Source organism: Tursiops truncatus, chromosome 15 (assembly GCF_011762595.2).
Source record: "Tursiops truncatus isolate mTurTru1 chromosome 15, mTurTru1.mat.Y, whole genome shotgun sequence".
Taxonomy (NCBI): Eukaryota; Metazoa; Chordata; class Mammalia; order Artiodactyla; family Delphinidae; genus Tursiops; species Tursiops truncatus.
Genome location: NC_047048.1, coordinates 47,438,726 through 47,465,332, shown reverse-complemented (window position 1 = coordinate 47,465,332; position 26,607 = coordinate 47,438,726). Strand labels below are relative to the sequence as shown.

The 26,607-nt window shown below is 43.3% G+C and overlaps 1 protein-coding gene across 4 annotated transcripts in view; it reads left to right on the top strand.

Moving 5' to 3' along the window:
* The first annotated feature begins 11,308 nt into the window (after positions 1–11,308).
* Positions 11,309–26,607, top strand: part of ISM1 (isthmin 1) — a 91,514-nt gene continuing 76,215 nt past the window's right edge. For 2 of the 4 annotated variants that reach the window (XM_073792652.1, XM_073792650.1), the window contains exon 1: positions 11,990–12,145. In XM_073792652.1, coding sequence (XP_073648753.1) covers positions 12,014–12,145 — 132 coding nt within the window. In that variant the 5' untranslated portion in view covers positions 11,990–12,013. Of the gene's footprint in view, positions 11,433–11,842; positions 12,146–26,607 lie in introns of those variants that run through there. The other 2 variants (XM_073792651.1, XM_019941425.3) reach the window with 2 other exon arrangements.

Here is a 26,607-nt window from a genome sequence, read left to right as displayed (position 1 = left end):
GGATTGTTTCCAGTTGCAGATTATTAGGAACAAAGCTGCTATGAATATTCCTACATACGTCTTTTTGTTGATATAAGTGCTTATTTTGTTGAGTATATCTCTCTTAATGAGCATTTTAATTAAGGGGATTTTGTACAACATGTGTCCAAAACTAGAAATTAGGCTAATTAAATTACAATATATTCATACAAGATAATATGCTGCAGCCATTAAGAGTTTTCTTTTAGAGGATTTTTAATGACCATATGCAATGGTCATTAAATAGTCCCCAAACTATGTAAAAATATCTAAATAGGTATGCGGGCTGTGTATATTTGTGTGTGCATATATATGTATGTGTTTGGTGTGTGTAGATGTGTGTGTAAACAGAAAATATCTATACCAGAAGGCTAACAGTGATCATATTTAGGTGACAGAAATGTACATCATTTCAATTTTCCTTTTTTTTATAATTTTCCATATTTTCAGCAGTGAAAATATATTACTTTCATAATTACAAAAATGTTTAATAAAAGAAATGATTAACAGTAAGAACAGAAATCTACTCATTAGTAAAATCTTGTACTACAAACCACATTTTTGCAATGCTCTTTTTTATGTATTACTTTTACTTAATCTAAATGATATATAAAATCTTAGCCTTTATCATACCAGCTAATGAGTCAGAATTGATGTGGTCAAGCCAAGCAGACATCCTCCTCCGTGGCTCTTCCTAGACTATTCTGTGAGTCCAGATTCTCATTATTTATTATACAGTTGTATAATAACCAGGAAAAATAACCATCTTAACACTAGGAGAGAAGGAGGCGCAAGAAGAAAGGCAACATCTGAGTGCTTAATTGAGATCACAGATTAGTAGATGAATCTCAATAAACATAGTCATTACAAAGTGCCTAGAAAATCTTAGCATGATATAACTGTGCATTATGTTACAGAAGCAAACCCTTTTATAATGACCTACAGGTTTACTATATTTTGAAATATAATCGAGTATTTCCTATTATTATCCAGTTTAGAGTAAATTTTTTTTAACTGCTATCTCCTGTAACTGTTGTCACACAAAACTGTTGTTTAATTCTGCCTAATCTTCATAACCTCAATTAAGTCTATATTCTCCTATAATTTGCCGTAAAAGGTTATCTGAAAAACTCAACCAAAGTCAAAATCAGCTTAGGAAGAATCTGAGAAACAGAAAATCCTGCAGTGCTGAATATTTCCTTTTAGAATTTATCTAGACCAGGGGTCAGCAAACTATGGCCCACAGGCCACAACAAGCCCACACTGTTTCTTCTTCTACTGTCCCTGAGCTAAGAATGGTTTTCACATTTTTAAGCAGTTACATTTTAAATGGTTATAAAAGTACATACATAATGTACTTAATATTTCTTCTTTTCCCACAAAGCTGAAAATGTTTAGAATCCAGCCCTTTAAATAAAGATGTTAACCCCTGCTCTATCTAACCCACCCATGACACTACAAGCTTTTGTTCACATACTGGTGAAAATGAGTGGTATTTTGGCAGAGATAATTCTGTATGGAAACAGCACCATGCATTCAACATAGCCATTTTATTTTTCTCCTAGACATACAGGAATTCTACATTTCCCGGCTCTTCTTGCAGTTAGGTGGAGCCATGTGACTGAGTTCTGGCCAATGGCATAAGGTCTGGCTCTTAAAGCTTCCTGAGCGATCTTCCATGTATCCTTTCTCTCTTCCCTTGTCTGCTGGATAAAGGTTCTAGAAAACGCATAGCCACCAAAGAAGGAGCCTGGGCCCTTTAATCAAAGGAAGGTATTCATAGTGTTCATAGTTTCGAATACCAAGGTATTCATAGTATTACAGTACAAGCAAGAAAATAAATTTTTATTGTGTTAAGTCATTGAGCTTTGGGGGAATGTTTCTTACAGCAGCCAATGTTACTTTGGCTGGTTATACCTGGCTGGAATACATAGATTTTTTTTTGTTTTTCAATATTGCTGGGCCTGATATCACTGTATTTACTCACATGCACACACATACAAATGTGAGAATAGTTTATCCTTCAGTCTTTGTGAGTAACCAAAACATCCCTTGAAAAGATTATCTGGCTTTCACATCCCCAACAAATAAAAGCTTTATTCCCAAATGCTACTTTTGTCGCATGGATAAAACCGAACTACAATTTGAGAACCAAATTAGACACCAGGTAAATAAAGGAAAAATCCTGATCTTTGTAAAATAACAACCGCCCCAAATCTGATCCCCAAAAATGTGTAAACAGCTTTTCCATGCTCATTCCTCCACAGGGCCATTTCATATCTAGCTTTCATCATCCTGTTTACCAAGTGAGAATTTTCAGATTTCAGTTTAGACACATCTGGTTCACAAATGAGCCACAACATCCCCAGTCATTGTGAAATCCTGGCCGCAAGCATCAGTGATGAGCTCTCGTGTTTATTAGTAAAGATGTGAGAACCAGTCGGTTGCAAAGCTGTTCTGAGTGGAGAGGCCTCTGATGTGGCTTCTTAGAGGTGTCAGCTTGATCTTTCTCTGCAGAAGAACTGCTGTCATTAAATTCACTTCTAAATGCCAATTAACCAGTTTTAGCTTTCTTGCAGATATAACCTCACCTGGAGCTGTTGAAAAACTATTTCAACTACTCTTTCGTTGTTAAAAAAGAGTTAACATGACCCATCTGTTGGTGTTTTCTTCATTTCTTTTAAACTTCCCTAGGTATTTTTAGATTCCCTGCAATTTTTTAAAAGATGCCTCATAAAGCTAAGTCATCACTGAAGTCAAGGGTGACGAATAATAAGTATATTTATTTTTTGCCTTATATCAAGTCCGGCTTACTCACAAAAAGAAAAGGAGAGAGAGGGAGAGAGAGAAGAGAGAGAAAGAGAGAGAGATTGAAGCTAAACTATTAAGAATTAATTGATAATGACTTTTGATCAGAGCAAACAAAAAAAGAACTGATTCAAAAATAGATATATATCTATATATATATGTATAACGGAATCACTGTGCTGTACACCTGCAACTAACACAACTAAATCAACTATATCTCAATTAAAAAAATCAAACCTGTACCCCTCCCCGCAAAAAAACTCAGTCAACATTACTACATGAAGAAGTTCTTATTTTATGTAGTTTCCAAACAAGCGTCTTTATATTCCACAGAATTTTCAAGATGTTTGATTATGACCGTTAAAGGGCATATTTTGACTAAATAAACAAATACATAAATAACTGAGTCATATAGGAAAGTCACCTTCTAATATGGTCACAAGGGGGTTGGACAAGGTTAACAAACAATTTAAAACAAAGTGGACTAGGTTTCCGGGAAATTAGATGAACTCCCTTTCCACATAGGACAAATATAACACAAGTAACACACCAACAGATTCTCAGTCAGGAACTCTTCCCATTTAATCAAGACCACTGCATCTTGAGAGGGATTCCCCAACAACCAGGCAATTAGGACGTGGACCCTGTGATGTGATGTACAGAGAAGAGGACACCACTGGGGCAGTATTCCTGCCCAAAGTGCAGAATTGGAAATTAATCCTGAAGAAATAACCACACAAGTATAAACTGAAGGCCATTCTGCAAAATCAACTGACCTAGACTTTTTAAAATGTTAATGACGTGGGACTTCCCTGATGGCGCAGGGCTTAAGAATCTGCCTGCCATTGCAGGGGACACGGGTTTGAGCCCTGGTCTGGGAAGATCCCACATACCGCCGAGCAACTAAGCCCCTGTGCGCCTCAACTACTGAGGCTGCACTCTAGAGCCCGCAAGCCACAACTACTGAGCCCACGTGCCTAGAGCCTGTGCTCCACACCAAGAGAAGCCACCACAACGAGAAGCCCGCACACCGCAATGAAGAGTAGCCCCCGCTCGCCACAACTAGAGAAAGCCTGTGCACAGCAACGAAGATCCAACACAGCCCAAAATTAATTAATTAATTAATTAATTTTTAAAAATGGTAATGACACAAAAGACCAAAAGAAAAAGGGGGTGGGGAGGAAATGGGGATTGTTCAAGACAGATAATGAGACGAAATGGAATAAGGAATTCTCACCTGAGTCCTGAATAGAAAAACATGAGCTATAAAGGCTATTGTAGGAACAATTAGAAAATTTTGAATATGGATGTGAATTAGATAGTATAATTGTGTCAATGGTAAATGTCCTGAGCATAATTACATTGCAACGATGTAGGAGAATCTCTATTCTTAGGAGATATGCACTGAAATATCTGCGGTAAAGGGCTGTATTGAGCACCTTTCTGTGTGACAAACCACCACAACAGCAAACATGTATTTAGTTTATTTTTCCATTTAGACTCACCTCCCCTGGGGGGTTCCTGTGATCTCTATTGGGGTCCCTTATGTGATCAGCAGCCGACCAGTTGGGTGGCTCCGCTTCTGGGACTAGGCTGGCCACTGGCTGCAGTGACTGGGACCCTGTCCCTTTCCCTCCAGCAGGCTCGTCCTGGCTTATTCACATGGCAGAGGCAAATTCCAAGACAGATAGAGAGAGAGAGAGGAAGCCTGCAAGGCTTCTTGAGGCCTGATGGCAGAACAGACATAGCCGCACTCGTGCTGCGTTTTCTTAGTCAATGCCAATCACAAGGCCTTCACAGCAGAGTGGGAAAAGCTGAGAAGTCACATTGCAAAGGGCCTGGATATGATGAAGGGAAAACTGTGGTTGTTTGTGCCATCTACCACAAGGATGGACCGGTTGTCCCTTCAATGTTCCTATAGGTTTGAAAGTTTTCAACATAAAAAGTTGGAGAGAGGGACGGAACATAGCACAAGAAGCCAGATACCAAGAGAATATCCTGTAAAACTAAATTTATATTAATTGTCTAAGTCAATTCAAATGTATGGTGATGGAAGTCAGAATACTGGTAACATGTGGGCTTCTGGGGTGCTGGTGTTATACTGTTTCTTGATCTGAACAGTAAAAATTCCAGGGAGCTACATACACTTAGGATATGCACCTTTTTCTGTATGTATGTCATACTTTCATTTTTTTAAACTTTATTTTGGAAAATAGAACAAGCAATGGCCTTGGAGCTGGGAAACCTGATGCTGCCACCAAGTCCCTCTGCAATACTGAAAGTGTCGATTTAATTCCCTGGGCCTCAGTTTCCTCATCTGTAAAAGGAAGCTGGATGAACTCTCGTTGGCCCCTTCCATCCTCTAGACTCTGAGACTCAACTCTGACTGAATAGTTTGCTCTCTTTTTGCCTGGAAATTATTTGTCAGGATATATAACATCATAATTATACAAATTATATATTTTCTCCTCCAGCTATAACATGTCCCTGAGATTTTATTTTGCTTTCCAGAATTTGCGCAGAAATAATTATAGCAAAGCAGAAGTATTAAAGGGGTCTCTTTTAAGTACAAATGAGAGCTACAAGGGCTAGCTATTTGCAGAAGAAGTCAGTGGACAGGCAGGACATCACATTATAATATCACGCTGGAAATGCAGTAAAGGACCCTGCCACATAAGGAAGAACCATCATGAACCCTTTCAAAAAGCAACCCTGTTTTGCCACCACTCCTGCCCATGCCTGGGAAGGACAGCCCTCACCCGGGAATGCAGCTTCTCCACCTCCTAGGTCATACACTCAGGGGAGTCATGGGTCCTTTGTAAATAGGGGCTCTTATGATGAAGTGAAGAGAGACACAAGCATCCCCTTGGTTCTCACATGTTGTGTGTGTGTGTGCGTGTGTGTGTGTTAGAGCCTTAGAAATTGGAACGATGCTGGAGGTCCAGGTGTCCCACCAGCCTAGCTGTTGCTTTAGCGGGTAGAGTCCCCAGGAGCACCTCTGAGCCTCTGAGGGTGGTGATTTTCTCACTTGTGAGCACTGTGACCCCTGCACAGTTCAAAGGACTCTAATGGAACATTTTGGAGTTTTTGTTTGTGTTTCCTCTGGGGCTTAGAGTTTACCTCTTGGGCTCCTTACAGCTACATTTTTCAGCAGTTTTCTAAAAGTTGCCTCCATGGAACAAATATTTATGAAGTGATGTGACTTCAGAAGTGAATGAGACAGACCAGCTCCCTGCCCTCATGTCCTTCATCTATTGGACAGAGAGACCTGGAACCACTCATCTTGTCCTCTGTGGGAGTGATAGTGGGAGTTCACAACAGCCCTAGAGGAGGCATTCTTAGCTCCAATTTACAGATGAGGAAACTGAGACTCAGAAAGCTAAAATAACTTTCCTGAGACATTACACGGCTAGTAAGCAGAATCCATTCAACCCCATTTTGCTACAATTCCTCCATGTATGGCCCCTGAGACGAGGTGGTAAAGCACGCCCATCTCTTAGAACAGGCACTGGCGAACTAAGTCATGTGGTCCAGCTGTCTGTTTGTGTACACAAAGTCTTATTAAAACACAGCCACACCCACTCGTTCACACATTTTCTTTGACTGCTTTCCCACTGCAGCAGCAGAGCTGAGTAGTGGCAACAGAGACCTGACCGCCCACAAAGACAAAAATATTTGCTATCTGGCCCTCCAAAGGAAAGATTTGTCACCCCTCCTTCACAGAACGTATTAGTCAGGGCAATGTAAGCACCTGGAGCAAACCCTCCAATTTTAGTGGCTTAACATATTTTTCTAAAAGTTTATTTCTCCTTAAAAAACTAAAAATAGAGTTGCCATATTATCCCGCAGTCCCATTCCTAGGCATATATCTGGAGAAAACTCTAATTCGAAAGGATACATGCACCCCAATGTTCATAGCAGCACTATTCATAATAGCCAAGACATGGAAGCAACCTAAATGTCCATCAACAGATGAATGGAAAAAGAAGATGTGGTACATATATACAATGGAATACTTCTCAGCCATAAAAAAGAAAGAAAGAATGCCATTTGCAGCAACATGGTTGGACCTAGAGATTATCAAATTTAGCAAAGTAAGTCAGAAAGAGAAAGACAAATACTATATTATACCACTTACATGTAGAATCTAAACTGTGATACAAATGAACTTATTTACAAAACAGAAACAGACTCACAGACATAGAAAACAAACTTATGATTACCAAAGGGGAAAGGGGGTAGGGGAGAGGAGTTTGGGATTAGCAGATACAAACTACTACATATAAAATAGATAACCAACAAGGTCCTACCGTATAGAAAAGGGAACTATATCCAATATCCTGTAATAAACCATAATGGAAAAGAATATGAAAAAGAATATGTATATATGTATAACTGAATCCTTTGCTGTACACCAGAAACTAACACAACATTGTAAATCAACTATACTTCAGTTTTTTTTAAAAAAAAAAAAAGCGTATTTCTAATCACAAAATAGCCTAGATAGGGTGTTCTGGGCAGAGTTGGAATGGGATGCCTGTTCCAACTAATCATTCCTCTCAGGTCATCCCGGACAGAAACATCCAGCCGGCAGACAAGGGAAAAAAGAGAGGCTCACACACAGGAGATTTTTATGGGCTAGATATGAAAGTGGCATCCATCACTTCCACCCACATCCTATTGGCCTGAACCCAGTCACATGGCTGTATCTAACTGCAGAGGATATTGGGCAATGTAGTCTACTGTTAGGGCGAGGAAGAAGAGGAAACAGGTTTTGGTGAACACCTAGCAGCCTCCACAACAATCCCTAAATGCTAATTGTTCTTACACCCAGAAAAAGTCTCTTGTTTTGACTTTGTAAATCTGTTTTACACCTCACAAAGAGTATGCATGTGTTTAACGTTTTTTTGATTCAGTCCTTATCTTTTTGGGATACATACTGAAATATGTACCAGTGAAATGATATGATGTCATGGATGTGCTTCAAAATAATCTGAGAATAGAGGGTGAGAATACAAATGAGACAAGAATGGTCATGAGTTCTGTTGAAGCTGGGTTATTTATTATATTCTCTTTAGTTTTGTATATATTTTTTTAAATTTTCCATAATAAAAAGGTTTTTTTTTAAAAGAGTACACTAAAACTACTCTTTGCTGTCTTCCAACAGTTTTTAGAAAAAAATACATAGTAAAAACAATAAAATCCTGACCATAATAGACTACAAGATTGTCTTCAATGACATTTACTATAGGTACACTGGCTTATTAATTTCTCTTGCTTTACCCAACTATTCCAGTAAAATAAGCTTGTCTGCAAAAGAAATGGACCGATAATAAAAGATAACGCCTGTGAGATAATAGTATAATCAAGACAGAAGAGTTAATATTCCTAGGTCAGCTACTTATAGTAGGAACAGTTTAAGAAGAGTTAATTTACTGGGTAGGGTCTGTATAAAAACCACATTTGTTACATTCATTAAATAAACATGAATTTAGCATCTACTCCATGCAAGGCACTGTGCTCAGCACTAGAAATATAATGATGAGGAGGCAGCCGTCCCTGTCTTGAGGATTGTACTTGTCAGGACGGGTTGAACTAGCTGCATAGCAAACATCCCCAAATCACAGTGGCCTTGAACAACAAAGCGTATTTCTCACTGTGCAAGGTTAAATGCAGGTATTCCTGGTAGCTCTCGTTTGAGCAGTAACACAGAGATTTGGGCTCCCTCCACCTCAGAGTCCTCTGCCATGTAGAAAGCAAAGAGAGAGTGTGATAGATGATCACTCGGGTTGTTTTATGGCCAGACCTGAAAGTGACAGAGCTCTCCACAGTCCCATCTAGACCCAGTGTTGCTGGAAAATGTCCTCTAGCTGTGAACACAGGAAGAAGAAAACTGGATACTGGGGCAAGGGGGATGCACTCTGGAATGTTCTACCATAAAGATGACACAGGTTTAGTGAAAACGCAAACATGCAAACAGACCCATTCTACTAGGGCATAGTAAGATCAATAATAAAGATATGAATAAGGTGCTGTGGGAACTCTGGAGAAGGAGGTAGGATTTTAAAAACTTGTATCAGCTATTGGTATATGATTTCCTAAATGTGCTTGAAACTTAATTTGCTTGGGCTACTAAATTTGTAATTCTTTTTTCCCAAAAATTACAATCCAGTTTTCCCTAACTCCTCAAGAGTAGAGCACTGCTGGTAGCCTGTTTGGCAACGGTAGTCACAGAGCATGGAGGTTTATCAATACTAGTTATGTGTACTTACTAGAACATAAACTCACCTGGAATCTGGATCTCACAGCATGTAAGAATTTTAATAGCATTCATTCATACATTTGTTCAACATTTTATAAAGACTTCTGTCCCCAAAATTCAATTTACAATTTTTACAACGTTTTACAAAGACTTTGATCTCCAACCCTCCTTTTATAAATTTACAAGAATTTACACTCACTGCAAAGATTTCTCTCCAAGGTTTTTTTAAAAGTTATTTTTCCTTGGGATAGAAAAATGTTAATTTTAGATGAGAGTAGAGGTCGTTGAGGCTCACATGTGGGGACTGTGTGTGATGGAAATGCAGGATAACAGCAGTAGCACCTGGATTCTAGTTTAGACCAGCCTGCCTCAGGCAACAGGAAAGTCATTTGTCCCTGTGTGCCCACATCACAGTCTGGCACAACTGGGGGTGAGAGCCAGCATTAAACTCTCTCTGCATACAGGATTCTAGTTTGCCATCTTAATTTATATATTCCATCCATGTGCTGATTATCCTGCACTCCCCCACCCTTTTCTAAGTGATTCTAATTAGAAAACACGCAGGAGGAACCTTGTGGGATCGCAAAACCGCTGCGATCTCCTCTTTGATCTGCCATCTGAACCAGGGACCGCGTATTGTTTCCAATTCTTCCCCAGCGCTGCAGTTGACAATTATTGGCATCTTAGAGCCTGGGGATTGCAGTAAGATGCCTGACAGGACCGGCTGCCTAAACATTTAAAGCACTCACTCCCTCCAAACATCTCCCCCTTCCCAACGTCCCCCACAAAAAAAAAAAAAATTACTGAAAAGGAAAGAAATCGAATGCTTTAAAAAGCTGTCCATTTCTTAATAAGATGCTAGGGTTGGTTGGGGTTTTAAAGATGCTCACAACGCATCTCTAGAGTAGCAACTAGCCCTTCTTGACCCTGACACAAATAAAACCAACCAGCATACCATACCTTAACCACTGCCACGGTGGCCCGAGGAACTTTCGGAATGATGAAAGTGTATTTTTGTCTTAATTTGGGTAAGACTTGGGTGAGGTGCCTTGCGTAAAGACGTGAACTCGGAAGGTAGTTGACTTAAGAACCTTACTTCAGTTTGTAGGGATGGGGGCGGGGGGAGGGGGCGTGCCGGGGAGAAAGGTTTGTTTATTTATTTAATTTCAGTCCCCAAGGGAGAATGGAGAGGATCCATTCCGGGGACACTGGATTCCAGAATGCGAATTGGGCTTGGATATTTGCGAAATTTGTGAATGCCTAGGCTGAAGGCTCCGCTCACGGGGAGGAAAGGACTGGGCGGGCACAGGGGAGGAGGGAAGGAGGAGGGGGAGGCGGAGGAACAGCAGTATAAAAGGCCCCAGCCAGAGCGAGCGCTAGCCACTCCGAGCCTCCTGGAGAAGGCGGGAGCCCGAGCAGGACGCGCCGGTGCCGCTGCGGTGATCTGAGCCCGGCACTGGACCCGGTTCTCTCTTGCATCCGAGGAGAGGACCCCTTGCCCTCTGCTCGACCCTCGAGCCCTTCCACTCGCCGGCTGCCCCCTGCAAGGCATGAGCTGCGCTCGGGAGCCCGAGGCTTCAGCGCGGTCATGAGGCGCTGGCCCGGGAGCGGCGGCTGTGCGACGGCAGCCCCCAGGTCCCCTCCGGGCGCGGCGCCTCCGGGATGAGACCCCCGACACGCGACTGCCTGAGCTGAGATTTACCCCCAGTGCCCCACCTCCGTTCTGCGCGCCTGAGCCCGCGGGCACTCGGCCCCTGCAGCTTCCCGCCGAGACACCTGCGCCCTGGACCAGACGGACGCCCAGCGAATCGGACTCGCCTGCCTTCCCAGGCTCTACCCCGCGCCGCGGGCGCCTGAGCAGAGGTGCTCAGAGAGCGGGCGGCCCACCGTGCGGGAGCGAGTGTCAAGACCTTTCTGGAACGAAACTCTATCTTCTCCCTCATACATACGCACGCCAGCTTGAGGGAGGGGCGCACAGTCGCAGACAGACACCTGGCTGGTCCGGCACCCTCTCCGTCTCCAACACCACAACTCCCAACTCCACCTTGTCAATAAAGGTTTCTAAACTCGCCCAGGCACCCCCCCTCCGCCCCGCTACCCACAGCCCCGAGGCGCAGTGCGCACAGGGCTCGGCCCTCGCCGCCCACAGCGACCTCGGCAGCGGTGGCGCACAGCCCAGCAGGCGGACGCGGACTCTGGAGGGGCGCGCAGGTCACCTCCAGACAGTGACAGCCCCCGGGTGCCGGAGCCCCCATCCAGAGCCGGCTCACCCTAAGACTCGGCGGCGGGGCGGCGCGGCCCGCGGCCCGAAGGAGCGCAGGGAGGAGGGGAGGTGGTTCGTCGGGTGAGTGGCTCCGGGCGGCAAGGGCGGGGGAGCCCAGCGTGGAGGTAACTCTGGGCCGCCACTGAAGCCCTCCTCCTCCTCCTTCTCCTCCTCCTCCTTCTCCTCCTCCTCCTCCTCCCCGCGCTCCTCTGGCGGCCGCTCCCGCTCCAGCTGCGGCGCCGCGGCCACATCTGGGGCGCCCATGTGCGCTCGGGGGCTCGGCTGCGCCCGCCCCGCCGTCGCCCCCGCTGCCCCCTGCCCGCAGGGTGGTCCCCGGCCCGGCCCGGGCCCCTGGCGGCCCGTCGTCCCCACCGCCGCCGCCGCCGCCGCCGCCGCCGGGGAGCGCCGGGGTTTGCTCCGCAGCCAGCTTGGACGCCCCCGGCCCCGCCGTGGCTCCGCCGTGGTGCGGCGGCGGCGGCGGCTCCTGCTCCCCCGGCCCGGCGCGCCCCGGCGCGCCCAGGGCCAGCCCCGCGGGCTCGGGGAGCGGGGCCCCGGCGGGGGCCGAGGCGGGAGCCGCGCCGCCGGGCTCCCGGGCTCCGACTCCTCCTCCCCCGCCGCCGCCGCCCGCCGCGCCGGGTCCTAAAGCCGCGCGCCTCAGGAGGATGGTACGCCTGGCGGCCGAGCTGCTGCTGCTGCTGGGGCTGCTGCTGCTCACGCTGCACATCACGGTGCTGCGCGGTTCGGGAGCCGCCGACGGGCCGACCGCGGCCAACGCCAGCCGGACGCAGCTGCAGGTGAGTGCGCTGCTGGAGAGGGGCGCGCGTGGCAGCGGGGAGCCGGGTGGCGGGGAGCTGACCTAGCTAGCACCTGATGGTAGCGAGGAGGCGGGTCCCCGCCCCACCGAAGAGCATCTGTTTTGGCAGCAGTTTTGCCGGGGCCACAGATCTCCGGCTGAGGCGGAGCGGGGTACGTGCCTGGAGGCTGGACCGCTTTGGAGGTCTGGCAGGCACGCTCCTCCAGGTCGTCTGTCACCAGGTACCTGAGGGTGCTAGCTTGAGATGGGCGGAGGAAGTGTGGAGTATGTCTGTGTTTGCTTTGGGGTGCTGCCACTCTTTGGTTACCCTTTAGAGACTGAGTAACGTTACTCTGGGAGGAGGGGGAAGCGGAAGGAGACTTTAGGATAAATCCCCAAACTGGGTTTGGGAGGAAGAACCCCAGTGAATCTGCCCCCTCACAAAGCTACGCAAAGGTCAGCAAATAATTTCCCCGAAGAGAATGGCCAGACATCCCCTGTTCGACCACGTGGTCCCCATGCCTCCCTTATACCTCCCCAGCCAGGCGGAGGGCGTGGAGTCAAGCCACCGGTTGTACTTTGGCCCGGCGTTACCTGGGGCTTTTAAACTTACAGCAAAGACTTCTTCCAGCGTTCTGCCCCTGTTGAAGGTCTCCTTAGGCATGGAATTCTGATGGTCTGTGCAGCTCCAAGGCAGGGGAGGGGGTCGCAACTGGGGAGCGGGTAGTGGGCGTCAGACACAAGAGGAATTCTCTGGTTTCCAAATAAAGGATTGTCCAGGTAGGGATTTCCTGCCGTTGTCTTGGGAAGAAGCGCCTTTCCTTGGCTCTGTCAGACGTGTGACAACTGTCAACTTGGGGCATGGGTAGAAGTCAGCAGGGATTTTCCCAGGAAGCAGCGGGAATTCTCTCCTAAAATCTCCTCCTCAAACAAGCCCCTCTAAAACTCTTTATGTCTAGATAAGCATTATTCATTGTTCCCAAAGGGCTTTAAGACCATTGCCCCTATTAGTTCATTTCTCACATCTTTATGTAATTTGTTGCCTGAAAACCCTACTGTTGTAGAGAGAAGGAATTCACTTAAACACTTCCACAGTGCTTACCATGTGCTAGTTTTAAGTGCTTTACAGAACTTAACCGATTTAATGATGTACTATGCTGTTAATATCCTCCCCTGATAGATGCAAAAACTGAGGTACAGAGGTTAAGAAACTTGCAAGGTTTACACATTCCAAACTCTTGATTAGTTACACCATGTTTTCTCTCTGCCAGGATGTTATATAGACTAAAGCAAGGTGATCCTTACACACAAATGCAAAACCAGGAATGAAAAAGTATGCACCCCAGAGCCTAAAGTTCTTTTAAATTGGGAACATTTCCGAAAATGTCCTAACTTTATGAGGCCCTCTTCTCTTCTCCTGTGGGCAAACAGGTACAGTGACAGCCTGACGGGATTCCTTTGGGGAAATTGAAGACACCCCATTCTGTAGATGGTGGTACACCGACACACTCTAACACTGTAAGAACAATTCCTAATATCTTCGAGATTTCTGGAAGTCACATTTTATACATGATGCTTTCTTTTCTCGTGGACTCATGAAAAGCTGTAAAAATGATGTTCTATGGAAAAGTAAATTCGGCAGATTCCTTTATGAGGTGTTTGCTATCATTAGAATAACCTAGGCTTGGCCTTTTCTGTTTGACTGGTAAGGTGATGAGAGAAGCAGCTGGTGGATGTGGCAACTGCAAAGGGGAAGTGGATTAAATTCTCAAAAGAGCGTGTGGCTGAAGAACTGTCCCAAGAGGGCAGAAGAAATGGGGGATTTAGAAAGAGTAACGCTCCTAGGAGTATCTTGGGTCCCAAGTAGCTGCTAATCCATCAGCTTTCAGCTTGTTTTGTAATTGTGTTTGGTTATTCTGTCCACTCAATGAACTTATTCAGGCAGAATGATGAGTTTAACAGTTTAGTTCATAATTTTACTCTCTTTTGTAATTTGTTATTATAAAAGTTTTATATTCTTCCTGACTGAAGTTATTTCTTTGGCCCTCTGACGCTCCAAAGGTATTATGATTCAAATGGAGAGAATATATTCCTTCAAGTGAGGAGGTCTGCAAAAGACATTTATTAGTTTATCGTTTTCAGGGCCCAGGATGTTAATTAGCTAGTAGCAGGTGTATTTGAAAACAAAACTGTGGATGCCATATTCTTTCTGTTTACCGGTCATGTTTAACCTATCTTTTTTTTTTTTTTCCGCTTCATTGGGTCTTTGTTGCGGTGCGCAGGCTGCTCATTGTGGTGGCTTCTCTTGTGGAGCATGGGCTCTAGGCACATGGGCTTCAGTAGTTGTGGTGCTCAGGCTCAGTAGTTGTGGCCCACGGGCTCGAGAGCACAGGCTCAGTAGTTGTGGCACCCGGGCTTAGTTGCTCCGTGACATGTGGGATTTTCCCGGACCAGGGATTGAACCCGTGTCCCCTGCATTGGCAGGTGGATTCTTAACCACTGCGCCACCAGGGAAGTCATAACTTATCTTAACTAACTACATTTAAACTTAAGTTTGCTGCCTCTGGGTTATCTTAAGCTGCTAAAATCATTCTTTGTAACCGGAAAGTTCATCAATCCTTACATTACATTATTTGTGTTGTTATCTCTGTTTAAAATATTCTGAAATATGAGGTTGGAGTCAGAAATACACAATGGTAGCTTTCTTTTCCCAAATTGTAGTATATTTGGGAACATTTAAAAGAGAATGCACCTTTATTAGAGATCTGGCATATCAAGGGCACCCAACAGTAAGAATAACAATAGTAGCTAAGATTTGTCAAGTGCCTTTTATGTGTCAGACACTGTTCTTAGCACTTTTCATATATTTTCTTTTTAAATCCTCACAAAAATCTCGTGAATTAGGCATTATCGTTATCCCTGTTTCAAATGAAAAAACTGAGGTTGGGTAACTTGCCCACAGCTGCAGAGCCAGAAGCTGCTTAATTTGTTGTTGTTATTTTATAAGTTTAAAAATCTTTGAAGAATATTTGTATTCCAAGTTCTTGAGAAAGTCATCCTGCTGGCTACAAAAGAGAAAAAGTCTTTTAAGAATTTACATTTTCTTTCTTTCTTTTTTTTTTTCAGGGCTTAGGTTTTGGGGGTTTATTTATTTATTTATTTATTTATTTTTATTTTTGGCTGTATTCGGTCTTTGTTGCTGTACTCGGGCTTTCTCTAGTTGCGGCGAGCGGGGGCTTCTCATTTGTGGCGGCTTCTCTTGTTGTGGTGCACGAGCTCTAGGTGAGCAGACTTTAGTAGTTGTGGCTCGCAGGCTCGAGAACGCAGCCTCAGTAGTTGTGGCGCCCGGGCTTAGTTTCTGGGTGGCATGTGGGATCTTCCCGGACAGGCCTCAAACTCGTGTCCCCTGTGTTGGCAGGCGGATTCTAACCACTGCACCACCAGGGAAGTCCCTAACAATTTACATTTTCAAACACATCTTGACAGTCTTATTGTGTCAAATATGAGCATATCTATCTATCTAAATTATATATACATACATAAACACACATATATAAACATGATCTAACATGATTTTTTTGGTAGTTTCAACATAGTAGGAGATATGTTTTTTGACTCTGTAAGTGACTGTCTCTGTACTCTTAGGTATACTGTTATGAGGTGGTAGTAAAATGCTTTGAACACACTACTTCTAGTGGTTATGTGGCTCATAAAAATAATAAATAATGATGTTAGTCTTTGTACTGTTTTCAGTATTTTAAAACATCTAATAAGAAATTTTACAGTGGTCAGCAACAGCTGTATACAAATGCACAGAAAAATCAACTTTTTTCACTTTTGAATGAAATCTTACCTCCTCTGGTGTCATGTTGATCAGATACTCAGCTTAGTTCTTTCATATGTCTTTAATTGATAATAGTAAGAAAACAAATATATATATATTAAAAAAGCAGTCTGGAAGACAGAATATCCCAAAATATAGAACCACAGGCAATGATAAGAATAATGATAATAATAGTATCCCTTTTACTTGAAATTCAAATGAGTGTCTCTCTACTAAATCTCAGATTCAGAAGCATGAATTTCTACAGATTTTACATAGTAAAGCTAGAACTCATTAAAACAATGAGATTTAAGGAAGTGTTAGAAATCATCACATTGATCATTTTTACAATAACATTAAAGCAAACCAAACTCTGAAATGTAACTAAATGTCTTTGTTCTCTAATTCCTAACTACCATCTTTATCAGTACATTCCTCCGTCATCCCTCTACTTGCCTTCAACAAAACTGCTCAGCATCTTGTACTCACTGCTTCAGACTCACAAGTTGATCTGAGCTATATTAATAACAGTAAAAGCAAAAGCAACATTTATTTGTACTTAATGCTACTGAGTTTCCTTACAATGACCCTATGAGATAGATAGTATTTATATACCCATTTCACAGATGATGAAATTGAGACCTGGAGAGATTTGAGTAACTTGCCCAAGGCCACACAACCAAGGTTGGCAGGGCCAGGATTCAGACCCAGCGAGGCAGGAATTCTTGTTCCAGTTCATCAACAAGATGCCTCCAGCTCTGATACAAGTCAACAGCCATTGTGTTTCTCGTTTCATGACTTGCCTTGCCCATTTTCCAGGCAGGCTGTCTGCTTTTATCTCAGGTATTCTTTATAAATTATGAATAACTGTCCCACTTAGCTATTGCTATATAACAAACCATCCCAAAGCACAGTGTCTTAAAACAATCACATTTTATTTGCTCATGACTTTGTGTGTTAGCAGTTTACCCTGAGCTCAGCTGGGTGGTTCTTCTGCTGACCTTGCTTAGGATTATTCATGTGGCTATAGCTTTCTGTTGGCTTGACGTAGGCTAGATGGTCTAAAAGGGCCTCACTCCAGACACTATAAAACTCTTAGAGGAAAACATAGGCAGAACACTCTATGACATAAGTCACAGCAAGATCCTTTTTGAACCACCTCCTAGAGAAATGGAAATAAAAACAAAAATACACAAATGGGACCTAATGAAACTTAAAAGCTTTTGCACAGCAAAGGAAACTGTAAACAAGATGAAAAGACAATCCTCAGAATGGGAGAAAGTATTTGCAAATGAAGCAACTGACAAAGGATTAATTTCCAAAATTTACAAGCAGCTCATGCAGCTCAATATCAAAAAAAAACAAACAACCCAATCCAAAAATGGGCAGAAGACCTAAATAGACATTTCTCCAAAGAAGACATACAGATTGCCAACAAACACATGAAAGGATGCTCAACACCACTAATCATTAGAGAAATGTAAATCAAAACTACAATGAGGTATCACCTCACACCAGTCAGAATGGCCATCATCAAAAAATCTACAAACAATAAATGCTAGAGAGAGTGTGGAGAAAACGGAATCCTCGTGCACTGTTGGTGGGAATGTAAATTGACACAGCCACTATGGAGAACAGGATGGAGGTTCCTTAAAAAACTAAAAATAGAACTACCATATGACCCAGCAAACCCACTACTGGGCATATACTCTGAGAAAACCATAACTCAAAAAGAGATATGTACCACAATGTTCATTGCAGCACTATTTACAATAGCCAGGACATGGAAGCAACCTAAGTGTCCATCGACAGATGAATGGATAAAGAAGATGTGGCACATATATACAATGGAATATTACTCAGCCATAAAAAGGAATGAACTTGAGTTATTTGTAGTAAAGTGGATGGACCTAGAGTCTGTCCTACAGAGTGAAGTAAGTCAGAAAGAGAAAAACAAATACCTTATGCTAACACATATATATGGATCTAAAAAAAAATGGTTCTGACAAACCTAGGGGCAGGACAGGAATAAAGACACAGACATAGAGAATGCACTTGAGGACAAGGGGAGGGGGAAGGGTAAGCTGGGACGAAGTGAGAGTGGCATGGACATATATACACTACCAAATGTAAAATAGATAGCTAGTGGGAAGCAGCCACATAACACAGGGAGATCAGCTCAGTGCTTTGTGACCACCTAGAGGGGTGGGATAGGGAGGGGAGTGGGAGATGCAAGAGGAAGGAGATATGGGGATATATGTATATGTATAGCTGATTCACTTTGTTATAAAGCAGAAACTAACACACCATTGTAAAGCAATTATACTCCAATAAAGATGTTAAAAAAATAAAATAAAAGGGCCTCACTCATATGTTTGATGGTTGGTGCTGGCTGTCACCTATGCTCTCTCTTCATCCTCAAGGAAGTTATTCCACATGTCTTTACATGGTGGACTCAGAGCAGCAAGAGAGTAAATCAGAAATTGCAAGGTCTCTTGATGAACTTGGACAACTTCAGCCACATTCTACTGGCCAAACATACCACTTGGTCATCTCACGTTCTAGGGGACCAGAAATAGACTCCTCTTGATGGGAGGACCAGCAAAATAACATTGCAAAAGAGTGTGTATTCAGTGATGGAAGGAGTCATTGTGGCTGTCTTTGCGAAATAGCTACCATATTGACCTTTTATCTCATATACTTTGCAAATGTTGAACCAATCTTTCACTCATTTTTTAACATTGTTTATGCTACTTTTGGCCATGCACAAACTTTCCACTCTAAATATAATCAAATCTGAATCATTTCCATTATGACTTTTTGTTTTCTTGCCTTACTTGAGAAAGGGTTACTCAAATAAGGATTGTCAAAATCTTTAAATATATTTTGTTCTAACAGTTTTATAGTGTTTTTGTTGTTGTTGTTGTTTAGAACTACAATCTACTTTGAAGTTATTAGTGGGTTTTAGGTTTAAGATAAAGATATAACTTTGTTTTTTGTCCAAGTGAGTAGCCACTTCTATCATATTTGGTAAATACTCCATTCTATATTTGTTGGTACAAAATATCAGTTTTATCACATGTTAAACAAATTTTCACATATATGTTAGTCTATTTCTTTACCTTCATTTTTCTATTCATGTACAAACACCACACTTTTATTTCATGTAGCTTCACAGTATTTTTTAATAGGACAAATGCCCTGTCATTAACATTCTTTTTCTTTTTTTTTTTTAAGTATTAAAAAACATGTATTCTTGAACAGAAACTTTTTTATTTTTTTTTTTTAGGATAACAAAGCTATTTTAGTATTATTTAAAATAAGAACAACCTTTAAACCGTATGAAGTGGGCAATAGGGGAGAAGCACGCCTTCCTGAGAAGGGTCCTCCGAAAAGGGTCTTCTCAGGGGCAAAGGCAGCAAGGGTGGGTGGGCAGGAGGGAGTGCAGGCCTGGACGTCAGCAGTGCTTCCTCGGGGTGGGCTCTGCAGCTAAGAGAGGTGGCTCTGGGGCATGGCAGCTCCTGGCTGGAGTGGAGGGAGCTGGCCTGGCGGTCTGTGCCAATGACTCAGGCAGGGGTAGGGCAGGAGTCAGCTGGGTAAAAGAAATGTGGGTTTGAGTGTCAGGAGGAGGTGGCCTTGGCTCTCAGGACTCAAGGGGGACGTCAGGCTGCAGGAGGCCTAGGCCCAGGAGTGCTGATCCGCCCCCATCTCTCCAGCGAGGCTATGTGACTGTGCCCTGGGCGGGTGGGGGGTGGGGGGCCTCACAGCAGGGTGGGCGGCAGACAGGCAAGGCTCAGGCCAGGGCTCAGTGTCCTCTTCTCGGAGGCGCTTGCACCCGGGGCAGATGCTTCTTCTCAGAGGCCCCGGCCTGGGCACAAAGACAGGGACCACTCCATTCCTCATCACGGGCCGGAAGGCCGACAGCCTGGGCTCGGGGCTCTCAGACCTGAGAGGCCCGTCGAGCCGCCTTTGTCCTTCCTCGCATCGGCTGAGGGCCCTCAGGGCGGTCTCCTTGGCACAGGGGTCCGGGGACTCCTGGCTGGGCGGACACGTGGACAAGCTGCTTAGGCTTTCAACGGGGGCGGTATGGATGTCCACCAGGCTCTGCGTGTGGCAGAAGAGGCGGGCGTTCCACTGGGACCTCATCGTGAAACCGTTGCTACATGGCCGGAAAACCCCAGCCCCGAGGAGGTGCGGAGGGGCGGCCCGCTGGGAAGGCGCCTCCAGCCTTGGGGCACCGAGGACCCGCGGACCTGGTAGTACTTCCAGCTGCGCAGGGCGGCGGGGAGCAGCTGCCTGCTGCGGAACCAGGGCCCGTGATCCTGGTGGCGGCGGCGGTAGCACAGGATTTGGCACCCGTCCCGGCCCATCGGGAGGCAGGTGCTGCGGGCGGGCCCGATCCATGGGAACCATGGGGACCAGCGCTTCCGGGCGTGGGCTGGCTACATGGCCTTGGCCGTGCCCAGGTACATGCTCAAGTAGCTGCCCATGCTCGCGGGTCAGCGGGGTCGGACCTTCGACGGGCTTTGGCTTCTGGGCGGCCCCGAAGTCTGTAGACGCGAAGCTTACGGCGCTGAGGCGACCGTTGGCATCGGGGTGTGGGACGGTTCGTGGGGCGTCGGAACCTCTGGGCACGAGGCCCTGCGCGCGCTAGGCCGGGGCCTCACGGACTCATTTGGGGCCTCGCGGACCCACCCGGGGCCTCGCGGACCCGGGGCCTCCCGGACCCGGGGCCTCGCGGGGCGCCCCTGTGTTCTGAGCACAGGGGATCCTTCAGCTCCCACTGCTGGCCCAGGCGCTTGGCTCTGGGTGGCGGGGGAGCCCTCCACATTTTGCCCTTGACATTTAAAGGGAGAAAATATAATAATTTGTACCAGGTCCTGAAAATTGACTGAAGGGCACTCTCTTTCATTACTGTAAAAATGAACAAAATGCACTTGAATGCTCTTTTAAGGAAAAAGAGCGAATTTACTTGTATTTCTACAGAGGCTGTGTGCTTCTTCTAGAATGGTTGCTAATGTCACTTTTTGTAATTTTATTCTTTTTTTTTTTTAACATCTTTATTGGGGTATAATTGCTTTACAATGGTGTGTTAGTTTCTGCTTTATAACAAAGTGAATCAGTTATACATATACATATGTTCCCATATCTCTTCCCTCTTGCGTCTCCCTCCCCCCCACCCTCCCTATCCCACCCCTCCAGGCGGTCACAAAGCACCGAGCCGATATCCCTGTGCCATGCGGCTGCTTCCCACTAGCTATCTACTTTACGTTTGTTAGTGTATATATGTCCATGCCTCTCTCTCGCCCTGTCACAGCTCACCCTTCCCCCTCCCCATATCCTCAAGTCCATCCTCTAGCAGGTCTGTGTCTTTATTCCTGTCTTACTCCTAGGTTCTTCATGACATTTTTTTTTCTTAAATTCCATACATATGTGTTAGCATACGGTATTTGTCTTTCTCTTTCTGACTTACTTCACTCTGTATGACAGACTCTAGGTCTATCCACCTCATTACAAATAGCTCAATTTCGTTTCTTTTTATGGCTGAGTAATATTCCATTGTATATATGTGCCACATCTTCTTTATCCATTCATCCGATGATGGGCACTTAGGTTGTTTCCATCTCTGGGCTATTGTAAATAGAGCTGCAATGAATATTTTGGTACATGACTCTTTTTGAATTTTGATTTACTCAGGGTATATGCCCAGTAGTGGCATTGCTGGCTCATATGGTAGTTCTATTTGTAGTTTTTTAAGGAACCTGCATACTGTTCTCCATAGTGGCTGAACCAATTCACATTCCCACCAGCAGTGCAAGAGTGTTCCCTTTTCTCCACACCCTCTCCAGCATTTATTGTTTCTAGATTTTTTTTTATTTTATTTGTTTGTTTTTTTTGTTTGTTTGTTTTGCGGTATGTGGGCCTCTCACTGTTATGGCCTCTCCCGTTGCGGAGCACAGGCTCCGGACAAGCAGGCTCAGCGGCCATGGCTCACGGGACCAGCCGCTCCGCGGCATGTGGGATCCTCCCGGACCAGGGCACGAACCAGTGTCCCCTGCATCGGCAGGCGGACTCTCAACCACTGCGCCACCAGGGAAGCCCTGTTTCTAGATTTTTTGATGATGGCCATTCTGACTGGTGTGATGATATCTCATTGTAGTTTTGATTTGCATTTCTCTAATGATTAATGATGTTGAGCATTCTTTCATGTGTTTGTTGGCAGTCTGTATATCTTCTTTGGAGAATTGTCCATTTAGGTCTTCTTCCCATTTTTGGATTGGGTTGTTTGTTTCTTTGTTATTGAGCTGCATGAGCTGCTTGTAAATTTTGGAAATTAATCCTTTGTCAGTTGCTTCATTTGCAAATACTTTCTCCCATTCTGAGGGTTGTCTTTTGGTCTTGTTTACGGTTTCCTTTGCTGTGCAAAAGCTTTGAAGTTTCATTAGGTCCCATTTGTTTATTTTTGTTTTTATTTCCATTTGTCTAGGAGGTGGGTCAAAAAGGATCTTGCTGTGATTTATGTCATAGAGTGTTCTGCCTATGTTTTCCTCTAAGAGTTTGATAGTTTCTGGCCTTACATTTAGGTCTTTAATCCATTTTGAGCTTATTTTTGTGTATGGTGTTAGGGAGTGATCTAATCTCATACTTTTATGTGTACCTGTCCAGTTTTCCCAGCACCACTTATTGAAGAGGCTGTCCTTTCTCCACTGTACATTCCTGCCACCTTTATCAAAGATAAGGTGTCCATATGTGCGTGGGTTTATCTCTGGGCTTTGTATCCTGTTCCATTGTTCTGTCTTTCTGTTTTTGTGCCAGTACCATACTGTCTTGTTACTGTAGCTTTGTAGTATAGTCTGAAGTCAGGGAGCCTGATTCCTCCAGCTCCGTTTTTCGTTCTCAAGATTGCTTTGGCTATTCAGGGTCTTTTGTGTTTCCATACAAATTGTGAAAATTTTTTGTTCTAGTTCTGTGAAAAATGCCAGTGGTAGTTTGATAGGGATTGCATTGAATCTATAGGTTGCTTTGGGTAGTAGAGTCATTTTCACAATGTTGATTCTTCCAATCCAAGAACATGGTATATCTCTCCATCTATTTGTATCATCTTTAATTTCTTTCATCAGTGTCTTATAATTTTCTGCACACAGGTCTTTTGTCTCCTTAGGTAGGTTTATTCCTAGATATTTTATTCTTTTTGTTGCAATGGTAAATGGGAGTGTTTTCTTGACTTCACTTTCAAATTTTTCATCATTAGTATACAGGAATGCCAGAGATTTCTGTGCATTAATTTTGTATCCTGCTACTTTACCAAATTCATTGATTAGCTCTAGTAGTTTTCTGGTAGCATCTTTAGGATTCTCTACGTATAGTATCATGTCATCTGCAAACAGTGACAGCTTTACTTCTTCTTTTCTGATTTGGATTCCTTTTATTTCCTTTTCTTCTCTGATTGCTGTGGCTAAAACTTCCAAAACTATGTGGAATAAGAGTGGGGAGAGTGGGCAGCCTTGTCTTGTTCCTGATCTTAGTGGAAATGCTTTCAGTTTTTCACCATTGAGGATGATGTTGGCTGTGGGCTTGTCATATATGGCCTTTATTATGTTGAGGAAAGTTCCCTCTATGCCTACTTTCTGCAGGGTTTTTATCATAAATGGGTGTTGAATTTTGTCAAAAGCTTTCTCTGCATCTATTGAGATAATCATATGGTTTTTCTCCTTCAAGTTGTTAATATGGTTTATCACATTGATAGATTTGCGTATATTGAAGAATCCTTGCACTCCTGGAATAAATCCCACTTGATCATGGTGTATGATCCTTTTAATGTGCTATTGGATTCTGTTTGCTAGTATTTTGTTGAGGACTTTTGCATCTATGTTCATCAGTGATATTGACCTGTAGTTTTTCTTTGTGACATCCTTGTCTGGTTTTGGTATCAAGGTGATGGTGGCCTCGTAGAAGGAATTTGGGAGTGTTCCTCCCTCTGCTATATTTTGGAAGAGTTTGAGAAGGATAGGTGTTAGCTCTTCTCTAAATGTTTGATAGAATTCACCTGTGAAGCCAGCTGGTCCTGGGCTTTTGTTTGTTGGAGGATTTTTAGTCACAGTTTCAATTTCAGTGCTTGTGATTGGTCTGTTCATATTTTCTATTTCTTCCTGATTCAGTCTTGGCAGGTTGTGCATTTCTAAGAATTTGTCCATTTCTTCCAGATTGTCCATTTTATTGGCATAGAATTGCTTGTAGTATTCTCTCATGATCTTTTTTATTTCTGCAGTGTCAGTTGTTACTTCTCCTTTTTCGTTTCTAATTCTATTGATTTGAGTCTTCTCCCTTTTTTTCTTGATGAGTCTGGCTAATGGTTTATCTATTTTGTTTATCTTCTCAAAGAACCATCTTTTAGTTTTATTGATCTTTGCTATTGTTTCCTTCATTTCTTTTTCATTTATTTCTGATCTGATTTTTATGATTTCTTTCCTTCTGCTAACTTTGGGGTTTTTTTGTTCTTCTTTCTCTAATTGCTTGAGGTGCAAGGTTAGGTTGTTTATTCGAGATGTTTCCTGCTTCTTAAGGTGAGCTTGTATTGCTATAAACTTCCCTCTTAGAACTGCTTTTGCTGCATCCATAGGTTTTGGGTCGTTGTGTCTCCATTGTCATTTGTTTCTAGGTATTTTTTAATTTCCTCTTTGATTTCTTCAGTGATCACTTCGTTATTAAGTAGTGTATTGTTTAGCCTCCATGTGTTTGTATTTTTTACAGATCTTTTCCTGTAATTGATATCTAGTCTCATGGCGTTGTGGTCGGAAAAGATACTTGATACAATTTCAATTTTCTTAAATTTACCAAGGCTTGATTTGTGACCCAAGTTATGATCTATCCTGGAGAATGTTCCATGAGCACTAGAGAAAAATGTGTCTTCTGTTGTTTTTGGATGGAATGTCCTATAAATATCAATTAAGTCCATCTTGTTTAATGTATCATTTAAAGCTTGTGTTTCCTTATTTACTTTCATTTTGGATGATCTGTCCATTGGTGAAAGTGGGGTGTTAAAGTCCCCTACTATGAATGTGTTACTGTCGATTTCCCCTTTTATGGCTGTTCGTTTTTGCCTTATGTATTGAGGTGCTCCTATGTTGAGTGCATAAATATTTACAATTGTTATATCTTCTTCTTGGATCGATCCCTTGATCATTATGCAGTGTCCTTCTTTGTCTCTTGTAATAGTCTTTATTTTAAAGTCTATTTTGTCTGATATGAGAATTGCTACTCCAGCTTTCTTTTGGTTTCCATTTGCATGGAATATCTTTTTCCATCCCCTCACTTTCAGTCTGTATGTGTCTCTAGGTCTGAAGTGGGTCTCTTGTAGACAGCATATATATGGGTGTTGTTTTTGTATCCATTCAGCCAATCTGTGTCTTTTGGTGGGAGCATTTAATCCATTTACATTTAAGGTAATTATCGATATGTATGTTCCTATTCCCATTTTCTAAATTGTTTTGGGTTCGTTATTATAGGTCTTTTCCTTCTCTTGTGTTTCTTGTCTAGAGAAGTTCCTTTAGCATTTGTTGTAAAGCTGGTTTGGTGGTGCTGAACTCTCTCAGCTTTTGCTTGTCTGTAAAGCTTTAAATTTCTCCATCAAATCTGAATGAGATCCTTGCTGGGTAGAGTAATCTTGGTTGCAGGTTTTTCTCCTTCATCACTTTCAGTATGTCCTGCCATTCCCTTCTGGCTTGCAGAGTTTCTGCTGAAAGATCAGCTGTTAACCTTATGGGGATTCCCTTGTGTGTTATTTGTTGTTTTTCCCTTGCTGCTTTTAATATGCTTTCTTTGTATTTAATTTTTGACAGTTTGATTAATATGTGTCTTGGCTTATTTCTCCTTGTATTTATCCTGTATGGGACTCTCTGTGCTTCCTGGCCTTGATTAACTATTACCTTTCCCATATTAGGGAAGTTTTCAACTGTAATCTCTTCAAATATTTTCTCAGTCCCTTTCTTTTTCTCTTCTTCTTCTGGAACCCCTATAATTCGAATGGTGGTGCATTTAATGTTGTCCCAGAGGTCTCTGAGACTGTCCTCAGTTCTTTTCATTCTTTTTTCTTTAGTCTGCTCTGCAGTAGTTATTTCCACTATTTTATCTTCCAGGTCACTTATCCGTTCTCTGCCTCAGTTATTCTGCTATTGATCCCATCTAGAGTATTTTTAATTTCATTTATTGTGTTGTTCATCATTGCTTGTTTCATCTTTATTTCTTCTAGGTCCTTGTTAAATGTTTCTTGCATTTTGTCCATTCTATTTCCCAGATTTTGGATCATCTTTACTATCATTATTCTGAATTCTTTTTCAGGTAGACTGCCTATTTCCTCTTCATTTGTTTGGTCTGGTGCATTTTTATCTTGCTCCTTCATCTGCTGTGTTTTTTTCTGTCTTCTCATTTTGCTTATCTTACTGTGTTTGGGGTCTCCTTTTTGCAGGCTTCAGGTTCCTAGTTCCCGTTGTTTTTGGTGTCTGTCTCCAGTGGCTAAGGTTGGTTCAGTGGGTTGTGTAGGCTTCCTGGTGGAGGGGGCTAGTGCCTGTGTTGTGGTGGATGAGGCTGGATCTTGTCTCTCTAGTGGGCAGGTCCATGTCTGGTGGTGTGTTTTGGGGTGT